The sequence below is a fragment of the Geospiza fortis genome, unplaced genomic scaffold, assembly GCF_000277835.1.
Source record: "Geospiza fortis unplaced genomic scaffold, GeoFor_1.0 scaffold55, whole genome shotgun sequence".
In the NCBI taxonomy this organism is placed as follows: Eukaryota; Metazoa; Chordata; class Aves; order Passeriformes; family Thraupidae; genus Geospiza; species Geospiza fortis.
This window is the reverse complement of record NW_005054308.1, coordinates 10578308-10589129: the sequence shown is the minus strand read 5'-3', so window position 1 is coordinate 10589129 and position 10822 is coordinate 10578308. Positions and strand designations below refer to the sequence as shown.

The following is a 10822-nucleotide window of genomic DNA, read 5'->3' as shown; positions in this document are numbered from 1 at the left end:
ATATAATATATAATATATAATATATAATATATAATATATAATATATTACATATTATATATATTATTTATTATATATTTTTTATTATCTGTATAATATTCAAACTATACTAAAAGAATAGAAGAAAGGGTTTCATCAGAAGGTTAGCAAGGAATAGAAAGGAATAGAATGGAATGATAATAAAATCTTGTGACTGACCAGAGAGTCCGAGACATCTGGACTGTGACTGGCCGTTAATTAAAAACAACCAACATGGGCCAATCAAAGATGCACTTGTTGCATTCCACAGCAGCAGATAATTATTGGTTTTCTTTTCCTCTGAGGCTTCTCAGCTTCTCAGGAGAAAAAATCCTAAGGAAGGGATTTTTCAGAAAATATCATGGCTGCAGGGAACAGCCAGTTGTGTCCCAGCTGCCCCCGGCTTTGTCTCTCTCAGGGACTGCCATCCAGGTGAGCCTGGGACTGGTTTTCTGCACAAAGATAGTTTTATCTCCCTAGACTTGCTGGGTTTAGATTGCGTTCAGCTTCTGGGAATGCTGGAGTTTGTTCCCACTCCCATTTTGGAGCATCTGAATCTCATTAGCAGGGGAGATTTGGCTGCTGTGGTTTCCTGCAAGCCCTCTGCTTGCTGGGAAGCCCTTGCAGAGCAGCACCAGCCCTGTGGCCACTGCAGCTCTCTAAAATTCTGCTTTTAAAAACAACCTCCCCAAACCCCCTTTGTCCTGCTCCCTTCTCAGGACTTCTCTGCTAAATCTTCCTCCTGCAGCCCTGGCTCCCTCAGCAAACCCCACAGTGTCCCAAGGTAGGGTCAGCACCACCACCTGAGGAGGTGCCATGGGATTTGGGTCAGGCTGGGTTCCTGGAATGGGAAGGAGCTCCAGGATTGCCCCACATCCCAACACGCAGCCCACAGGAGCTCTGCTGCCTTTGCATTGCCTCATTTTGTGAGGGCCTGCTTTGAGGCTTTGACTTTTTATGGGAAATTTCTGGAGCCTCTGGCCTCTCTGAGCAGGTCTGTGATGCTGTCAGGAGGGGATTTTGTAAGTGCAAAGCTCCTTCAGACCTCTGAGCTCTTGTGGAGCCACAGAGCCGGGTCCTTCAAAGCAGAGCAGCTGCACTTGAGCTTTGGGGCCAGGGCTTGAGCTTTGGGGCTAGGGCTTGAGCTTTGGGGCCAGGGCTTGAGCTTTGGGGTCAGGGCTGGAGTTTTAGCTCTGGGGCCAGGGTTTAAGCTCTGAGCTTTGGGGCCAGGGCTTGAGCTTTGGGGCCAGGGCTTGAGCTTTGGGGCCAGGCTTGAGCTTTGGGGTCAGGCTTGAACTTTGAGCTCTGGGGCCAGGGTTTAAGCTCTGAGCTTTGGGGCCAGGGCTTGTCCCTTTCTGGGTGTTGGCACCACAGACCAGAGCCTGGTGGTGTTTGGATTTTCCTGGCAGCGCTCCTGCTGTGCCTGAAAAGCTTTGAGGGGAATTTGAAGTGCTTTTGGAGCTCTCTTCGCTGGCCTTGAGCCCCTGGCAGAGCTTTTCTGTGGTGCTGGAGCAGCTGTGGCAGCACCCAGCCCCTGGCTGGCACCAGCTGTGCCCTGGCAGGGCTCTGGGGCAGCTGCAGAGGGACAGAGGGACAGAGCCCTGCTGGTGCCCAGCTGGGACATCACACCAGGGTCCCACCCTGGCACAGGGCAGATGGAGACCCCAGGAAGGAAAGAAAGAAAGGAGGAGCAGAGCAAACAAATGAGCTCAGCTGGGGAGGGCTGTGCCAGATCCTTCAGGAAACGGCTTTGCTGAGGAACGTGGAGCTTTCCAGGCTCCCTGCAGCCCCCGGGGCCTGGAGCAGCTCCTGGCCAGCTCTCCTGCCTGCCTGGAAACGTGAGCCCCAGCAAGGAGGGCTTGCCTGAGGCTGAGCTCACTCTGGCTGTAAAATTGCTTTTTAGGAAGATTGAGCAGTGAAGTCCTGAGTGAAGGGAGCAGGACAAAGGGGGTTTGGGGGGGTTGTTTTTAAAAGCAGAGTTAGCCCTGCTTGCTGCTCCCTCCCCAGCCCACCAGCCTGCTTGAGCTTTGGGGCCAGGGTTGAGTTTGAGCTCTGAGCTTCGGGGCCAGCATAACTCCCAGGATAACTGTGAGGATGCTTTAGCTCCCCACAAAACCTCTGTGAGGGCAATGGGAGAAAACCTGTCGCTGTCGAGGCAGTCATGACACAGAGCAGAGACCACAAGCAGTCTCAGATGGCAACTCTTTATTATTGAACATGGCTGACTTTTTATACACTTTTTAATTGTTTATGCTTCTTCTATTTTAACTATTGGCTACAATAAGTCAACATAACACTATTGGTGAAAAGTTACAATGACTTCGACTAACTTTTTAAAAATACCTCGTTTTGCTGCAAAGTTCTCTTATCTTTCTTCAATTCTTCACTTCTTTCAGTCTCTTTAGTTACAACTTTAAAAAGAGCTCTTTATCAGCTTCTTCTTGCTTCTCAGCTTCTTCTCCTTTAGCTAACAAGCCTGCTGTTAACCCTTTGTACAAAAACTGATCCATTTTCCAGCTCTGGTACCTGACTTTGCTCAGTGCTGTTGCATCTTCCTGTGAGCTGGAGGTGGGACAAGGGTCCTAATTTGGATTTTGTGCTCTAATGAGATGGGATCTGTGCTGCAGCAGGTTTCAGGGCGGGCTGAACCCCTGCACAGAGCAGATGCACAGTGCAGGACTCCTGCAGACACCATCTCCTGTGCCTGATCGCCCATCCCAGCGATGGCTGGCTGCTCCAGGAGCTGGGATTAATTACGTGTGCATTCAGGGCTGCCTTTTCTCTGAGCTTGGAACCCGTGCTGGGGAAGGTCTGGATGTGATTTGAAGGTGCAGAGGAGTGAATTCTTTCCGTGGGGAGGGGGCAGAGCATGGGGGACTCCTTCAGGGTAGAGCAGGAGGCTCAGCTGCTTTTCCACTCCTGCAAGCCCTGCCTGGCTCCCAGCTGGGCTGCCCCGGGGGATGTTTGGGGTTCTCAGCCTGCTGCACATCCAGCCTTTGGCTCCACTAGTTTGCTACTTAAGGTCCTTCTGCCTGGTTTTTTTTTTTTGGTTGTTGGTGGGTTTTTTGTTTTGTTTTGGTTTTTTTTTTGTGTTTTTTTCCTGTTTGTTTGTGGTTTTTTGGATTTTTTTGTTTGTTTGTTTGGGGTTTTTTGTTTTTTTCTTTTGTTAGTTTTGGGTTTTGGGGGTTTTTTTGGTGTTTTTTGTTTGTTTGTTTGTTTGTGTTTGGGGGGGGGTTGTTTGTTTGTTTGTTTTGGTTTTTGGGGTTTTTTTCCCAATCTCCTTGCTCCCAGTACAGCTCCAGCTCTGCCTGGAGAATTCCCCCAGGAGGGAACAATTTGCAGAGCCCTGTGTCCCTGTTTTTTGTTTGTTTGGAGACATGAACCCCTCCTGTGGCCTGCCTGCTCTGGCTCACACTGCTGGAGACCCAAATTCTTTATCAGCTTTTCCCCAAGGTTCCTGACACTGCTCAGTCCCAGTGAAACCTGAGGCAATGGGGACCTGGCTGCATTTTTTTCCAGCCCCCACTTTAAGAGCTGCTCCATCAATTCTTGCTCTGGGTCAATCAGATAAAGCAAACCAGCCTTGATTACCCACGGAGGAGTTTGCTTCTTCCACTCCTGGGGAACAGATCCTTGCTGGCACCAGAGGAATTTTCATGGCCAGACAGAATCCTTTCAGTGGAGCTTTTTTTTCCCCTCCCTTTGTAGGGATTAACAGGTTTTTAAAGTCCAGAAAAAGCAGGCAGCACATTCTGGAGCGTGGGTGCTTGCACAGCCATTGTGTGTTGGAGCCTTATCTCAGCTGTCTTTTTCCAAAATCAACTTGTTTGACACATTCCTGGGTGATAAATGCTCCGTGCTCTCTCAGCTTTGTTTGTTTCTGTGAAGGACAGTGCATTTTCAGGGTATTTTTACAGTGTATTTTAGCACACTTCCTGCTGGAGGGAATTCCTGGTGCCAGCAGGGATGGAGCCTCACTGCTCATTGCTCATGCATGACATTATCTATGTAAATAAGAAAATCTAATTATTTCTGAGTCCTGGCATCGTGACAGGAGAGGGAGGCTGGGCAAATGGAGCCTGCAGCAGCTCTGGCCTTTGCAGCTGATGGAAAACCCCATCTCCATCAGAGCTGCCCCCCTTCCCCTCTCGTGTCCTTGGTGTTCCTCATCCTGGGGCAGGAGCAGTGCTGGGAGGGGCAAAATGGCTTTGGAATTGTGGAGCCATGGGATGGTTTGGGTTGGAAGGGACCTTGAAGGTCACCTCAGCCACCCCTGCCATGGCAGGGCACCTCCACTGTCCCAGGTGCTCCCAGCCCTGTCCAGCCTGGCCTTGGGCACTGCCAGGACCTGGCTGAGGAGCCTTCCCGCTTCTGGAAGCAGCCAGAAAAGCACCAGGGAGAGAGTTCTGGGAATGAGGAGGTGGGAGCCATCCCCTGGGGCTGCAGCATTGTTCAGGAGCTCTCTGCACTCCTGTGCTCCCCTTATGCTTTGTTGTCTTGGGCCATGGGAAGAGCCCCACTGGACAGAAATTCCCACTGGAATTCCCACTGCTGAAATTCCTGCCTAAATTCCCAGATTTAGGTCTGGGCCAAGGGAAAACCTGCCCAGGGAAATGCTGAAAGGTGCCCACCTCTCCCTTCCAGGGGGGAAGAGGTTTCCTGCTCTCTCCTGCCTGTCAGCTCGAGGGTTTCTATTGCTGGATTTGGCAGCACTGAAGGGGCTGCAATTATGTTAATTAGGCTTTTCGATTAAAGTCAGCTTTTTGTTAGGAAATAAACTTCCTTGTTGAAAAATACCAGCTCTAGAGCAAACAGAGAGAGGAGCTGGATTTCCTGCTGCTTCACATGCTCCATGCCTGGGCTAATTTAAGATCACTTGTGATGAATTTATTCCCCCCAAACTGTATTCTTTTTATTATTACTCACTAGCATATGTTTGTTAAACATTTCAATATTCCCACACCCAGAGCTTATTATTTCAGCCATTTCTGACCTACCCACCCAGCAGTGATTTCACTTTGGCAGGCCTAGAACCAGAACAGCCATTCCTTACCTCTGCCAGCAGAACTGGTGTGATCCATTCATCTTTTCAGCAATCATCATTCAGGCAGAATCCTCAGCAGCAAACACACTGGGATTGCTGATGCAAAGGCAAAACTTGATCATTCTCTTGTCAGATGCAAAATAATTGCTCAGGGCAAGGAATGGAGCTCCAGCCTGGGTGCTGGTCCCAATCTTCCCAGAGATATCCCCCGTTCCCAGGCTGTTCACCCTCAGAATAGGAGGAGATTGAATAGAGGGGGATTTTGTTCTCACTCTGTCACAAAGGCTGCCAGATTTGGCTTTCCTTGGCATGCTTTAGAGGGGATGCACTGCAGGGCAGAGCATTTCCCACCATCAGTGCCCCAGCCCTGCTGCCAAGGGCCCAGAAATGAGGAGCAATCCTGGGCTCAGCTGCCTGACGCCCTCCCTTCCCCTGCAGGGCAAGGATGGAGCTGCCTCTGCGTGGATCCAGTCCTGTTCCAAAGCATTAACTGAGCCTGGCAGGAGATTTGGCTCCTCCTGAAGGTTCTTGCTCGTGCTCTTTGCAAGCTGAAGTTGGCTTGGCTTTAGTTCATCTCTGCTTCAAAAATGCATTGGCAGCTCGCACAAGTCACCCGTGATGCAGCTCCTGGCCAAGTCAGGGAGAGGCACAGGGGGTGACCCAGCCCTGCATTGCAAACTGGGATAAATCACCCAGCCCTGGGGTTCACATTCTGATCAGTGACTCAGCCCTGCATTTCAATTTGCCAGAACCATGTGACCATTTTCCTGTGCCCTGTTCTTGGTAGCATCCAGCCCCTGGCTTCAGTAATTCCAGGGGGAAGGGGACCAAGGGACAAAGCCATGGTGTGACTCCCCAGGGGCTTTTTCCCTGCTCTCATGTGGTTTGCAAGGGTGGAGTGAGGGGCGTTTTTGGCTTCTGGCTTGCCCCGTGGTGACCCCTTTGATGAATGAAGGGGTTGTTGCTCTCCTGGGGTTCAGGGGTGGGATTGGAAACCCAAACAGGCACAAAAAAGGCTTTCCTGTGGTATTGGAGCTACCAGGAGGAACTTGGGGGAACTTCATTGCCACAAAGCTCAGTTTTGCAGGTGATGGTGGTGCAGAGCAGTGCCAGTTCCTGGAGCTTTGGGAAGTGCTCTGAAATGCTGCCAGCACCAACCCTTTTGATCAGGGATCCGTTTCACTGTCTGCTAATGGCTTTTGTCTCCTTAAACCAGGGAGGCTGTTCTCTGGGAGAGCAGCTTGAAGCATTTAGGACTCATTAGGCTTCAAAGGAAAGAGGCCTGTACCATAAACCAGAGGGGAGGAAACGGAGTGGCAAGAGGATCCCATTAATGCAGAACAAAAATAAACCCCAGACAGGAAGGAAAATTCTATAGGTCTGACTCAGAGCTGCAGACACTGTGGCTTCCAGGAGCTGCACAGGGAAAAACCCTCTGGGCTTGGCTGCTGCCCACACTGGACCTGGACACCCTGGACAATGGGACAAGGGATGTCCTGCAGCCTTTGCCAGGGATTCTGTCCAGCCCAGGCTTGCACAGCAGCAACCAGAGGGGTGTGATTTGGTGGGAGTGCTCCTCATCACTGGTGAGAGACCAGGGGGATGCAATTTGCTGGGAGCTGTTTCCTCTTCTCTCCCCTGGCATGTCCTTGCACTTGAACTGTGCCTGATTCTGGCGAGGTGTTTAATCCATATGAGGAAATGGGCTTTTCTTGGGTATGGTGCTTTTGGGAACAAGAGGGGCTGCAGGGAAAAGGTCCTGACAGAGTGATCCCAAAGAGTGCTGAGCTGACCTTGTGTCCCTGTCTCCTCTGGTGTTTCAGGGAAGATTCTGTTCCGCCGGAGCCACATCCGCGACGTGGCGGTGAAACGGCTGATCCCCATCGATGAGTACTGCAAGGTAAGGGGGCTCCAGATCACAGGGTCACACAGGATCACAGAATCACACACAGAAACACGCACAGGATCACACAGGATCACAGAGAATCACACAGAATAACACACAGAGCCACACAGAATCACACACAGAATCACACACAGAATCACACACGGGATCACAGAGAATCACAGAGGATCACACAGAATCACACACAGAAACACACACAGGATCACACACGGGATCACACACGGGATCACAGAATCATGCAGAATCACACACAGAATCACACACAGAATCACACACAGAATCACACACAAAATCTCATAGAATTCACAGAATCACTGGGTCGGAAGAGACCTTCAAGATCATCGAGTCCAACCCAGCCCCAACACCTCAACTCAACCCTGGCACCCAGTGCCACATCCAGGCTTTGTTAAACACACCCAGGGATGGTGACTCCACCACCTCCCAGGGCAGAACATTCCAGAACTTTATCACCCTTTCTGTAAAACCCTTTTTCCTGATATCCAGCCTGTATTTCCCTTGGTGCAGCGCCAGGCTGTGTGCTCTGGTTGTGTCAGTGCTGCTGGAGAAAGAGCCCAGCCCCAGCTGAGCACAGGCACCTTTCAGGGGGTTGTAAAGAGTGATAAGGTCCCCCTGAGTCTCCTTTTCTCCAAACTAAACACCCCCAGCTCCCTATCCTTGGACACCCACTAAGGACAATCCCAGCTTGGCCCAGCTCCATCCTGATGGACTGACAGCATCTCCTGGTGTGCCAATGCTGTCCCAGTTCCAGCCCCAGGTGATGCAGTCCCACCCTCCCAGGTTGCTCCCCTCCATTCCCTGCTGTTTGCACTTTTGGGGCTGAAGCTGCAGCGGTGTCCTTGGTTGTGGGGCTGGAAAAGGATTGTTCTGTGGGGCTGAGCTGTGAGCAGAACTTGCTGACACTTTGTATGGAGTGCAGAGTTCTGTACCAATGCAGTGCAGAGGCTGGGAAATAGGAAAGCTCAGACTGAAGGCATCGAGAGCTCGGGGAGGGTGGCTTAGCCCCTGCTATCAATCCCTTTTTGGATTAAAGCCCACCCATGGTTTAGCTTTTCTCTCCTTGTGATTCCTGCAGGGGGCTTGGGGGCCAGGCCTTGCAGGGACAGAGGTGCCCAGCCCCACTGCAGTTTGCTCCCTGCTGCTTTGCCTCCCTCCTGTCCCTTCTCCAGCTGCAGAGCAGAGCCAGCTCTGGAAGGGCTGGGCAGGACCTGGCTGTGTCCATCACCACAGGTCTGCAGTGAAATGGCTCCATGCAGGGCTTGGTTTGAAGCTCCTCAGGGAGCCTTTTCTTTCCCATCTTTTGGGAAAACACCTCCTGTTTGATGTGGCAGGCAGCACTTGAGGCTCTAGGATGGTGGGGTGGCTCCAAACTGGGATGCAGGCTCCAGTTACTGGTTACAGAACCAGGGTAAGATGAGCTGTACCTCAGAAAATTATTGGAACAGAGAGAAGGCTGAGACAATTTGCTCCATACCCTTGAAGGATATAAAACTGGGCTGAAGTGTAAGGGAAATTATGATTTTAGGGCAGATTTTTTTGGCAGGGGAAACAAAATCCTGAAGTCCACGATGAACTATTTTCACACAAATCCAGCGTGCCACATCTCATCATGTCAAAATCATGCTTTGGTGCTTGCAGCAGCCATGGTAGGACTGGTACCTCCAAAATCCAGTCTGAAATTTATGCCAAGGCTGTAAAACCCGCGGGAGAGATGGGGAAATGGTAAAATCCCCACGCCATCCCTGAGGTGAGGGAGGTGTGGCCGTGCCTGTGTGTGGTGGGGGAGGCTCTGGGGTTTGGGGCTCAGCCAGGCCCCTGGCAGGGAGGAATAACAACCCCAGGTGTGACTCTTTCACAGGGGTCTTATGTTGAAGGAAGAGATGAGGATCTGACTCCATGTTTCAGAAGGCTTGATTTATTATTTTATGATATATGTTACATTAAAACTATACTAAAAGAATAGAAGAAAAGGTTTCATCTCAGAAGGCTAGCTAAGAATAGAATAGAAAAGAAAGAATGAATAACAAAGGTTTGTGGCTCGGACAGAGAGTCCGAGCCAGCTGTGCCGTGATTGGCCATTAATTAGAAACAACCACATGAGATCAATCACAGACCCACCTGATGCATTCCACAGCAGCAGATAATCAATGTTTACATTTTGTCCCTGAGGCCTCTCAGCTTCTCAGGAAGAAAAAAGCCCAAGGAAGGATTTTCCATAAAAAGATGTCTGCGACACCCAGGGATGGAGATAGACTGGGAAATGCATCCTGACAGCTCTGCAGAGGGGCTGCAGATGAGCATCACTGCAGGCCAGGAGAGCAGATGAGTGCTGGAGGTGTGATACAGGGTGTGCTCTGAGCTGTCCTGGGGGAGCTGATGGTGCTTGGCCACTGAACTGTGTCACTGCACAGACAGCCACGGCCATAAATTCCATTTTGGGGAAGAAAACGTCCCTCAGTGATGAAATGCTGCAGCTGCCTCTTGCAGAGCAATGCCATTAGTGGCATAAAATATAATGAAGCCATTTGCCTTAACAAGAGGAAGGTAATGGCTGATGTTCTGTGACCCACTTAGGGAGCTGTGCTCTCCTCCTCCCGTTAATGCATCACCCAGGAGTCCCCAGCTCTCCCTCCTGGCCTTGAGCTGCTGCTGCTTACCCGGAAAGCAGCTGGGCTGAGCTGCCTCTGGGGCTGCAGAGATGGGAAATGAGCAAGGGATTAGCAGGAGGAAGCTGTGAGAGGAAGTTTTTCTTTATTGCCACCTCCTCTGGGGGAAGTTGGGTGTTTTCGTTCTCTGGGAGAGCCCTGCGAAGAGGATGGGTGAGATTTGGGGTGGAAGCAGGGAACAGGGGCAGAGGGGAACCACTGCTTTCACAGGGCTCTGTTCCAGCTCCTGTTGTACTGGAAAATGTGGCAATTTAAGGTAAAGTGCAGGAAAAGCAGTGAAGGAATCAGAGCAAACTGGTAAGAGCAATGAGTTGCTAAATGAGACTTGGGACGACCGTGGGATTGGCAAGGAGAGGGAGCAGAGGCCTGAAATGTCTTCTCATTGCTCCAGTTTATTCTCTTTGGTCTTTCCCGTGGTGTGGGATCTGCCTTCCTCCTGTCTGAGGGATTTTGGGAAGGTGTCAGAGGGGGTTGATGGAGGAGTGGTGATGCTCTACCCCAGAGAGACTGGGTGGCCCACTGAGAATGCTGCTGCCCTGAGAAAGGCAACAAAATCCTTTCTCACTGCCTGCAAAATGGATTTTAATCCAACAAGGATCCTCTGTCTTTGGTCATTTCCCCTCAGGCCTGCAGGAAGGGTGGGAAAGGTGACTTTGCTGTGGCTCCAGCACCAAAGCTGTGTCCTGCTTTGGCTGGCAGGGCCAGAGGTGGGACAGACAGACATCAGGCTGCTTGTGCCTCTGTTTCTGTGGCCAGCAGGACAGCAGCGTGGCCTGCTTGGCTCAGCAGAGCCAGCTCTAGGTGGGCTTCCTTCCAAACGTGCTGGGAAAGGAGCTGTGGGCTTTGTGTCTCCTCCTTCCAGCCCAGGCTGTTCTCTGGGATCATCGCCTCCTTCCAGAGGGCACAGAGCCTTCTCCAGGCCACAAAATCCCAGGGATTTGGCAAGGGAAAATCACTTAGATCATGGGATGCTGGAGCTGGGGAGTGGTACCACATGGGAATGGCATCCATGCAAAACCTGATATTTGAATAGCCCTTCCCCGGGCCCAGAAGCCGTGGAGGGAGTGGTTTTCTCTCTGCTGTGTCTCACATGATGCTGTTCAGTCTGGCCCATGATTAGTGGTCTGACAGGCTGCTGTGCTGGCACTGCTGCTCAGTGGCTGGAAGGGCTT

At 51.1% G+C, this 10822-nt stretch overlaps 1 protein-coding gene across 1 annotated transcript in view; it reads left to right on the top strand.

The window, feature by feature from the left end:
* SH3PXD2B (SH3 and PX domains 2B) overlaps positions 1–10822 on the top strand; it is a 72783-nt gene that overhangs the window by 36578 nt on the left and 25383 nt on the right. The window contains exon 5 of the mRNA XM_031055224.1: positions 6884–6960. Coding sequence (XP_030911084.1) covers positions 6884–6960 — 77 coding nt within the window. The remainder of the gene's footprint in view (positions 1–6883; positions 6961–10822) is intronic.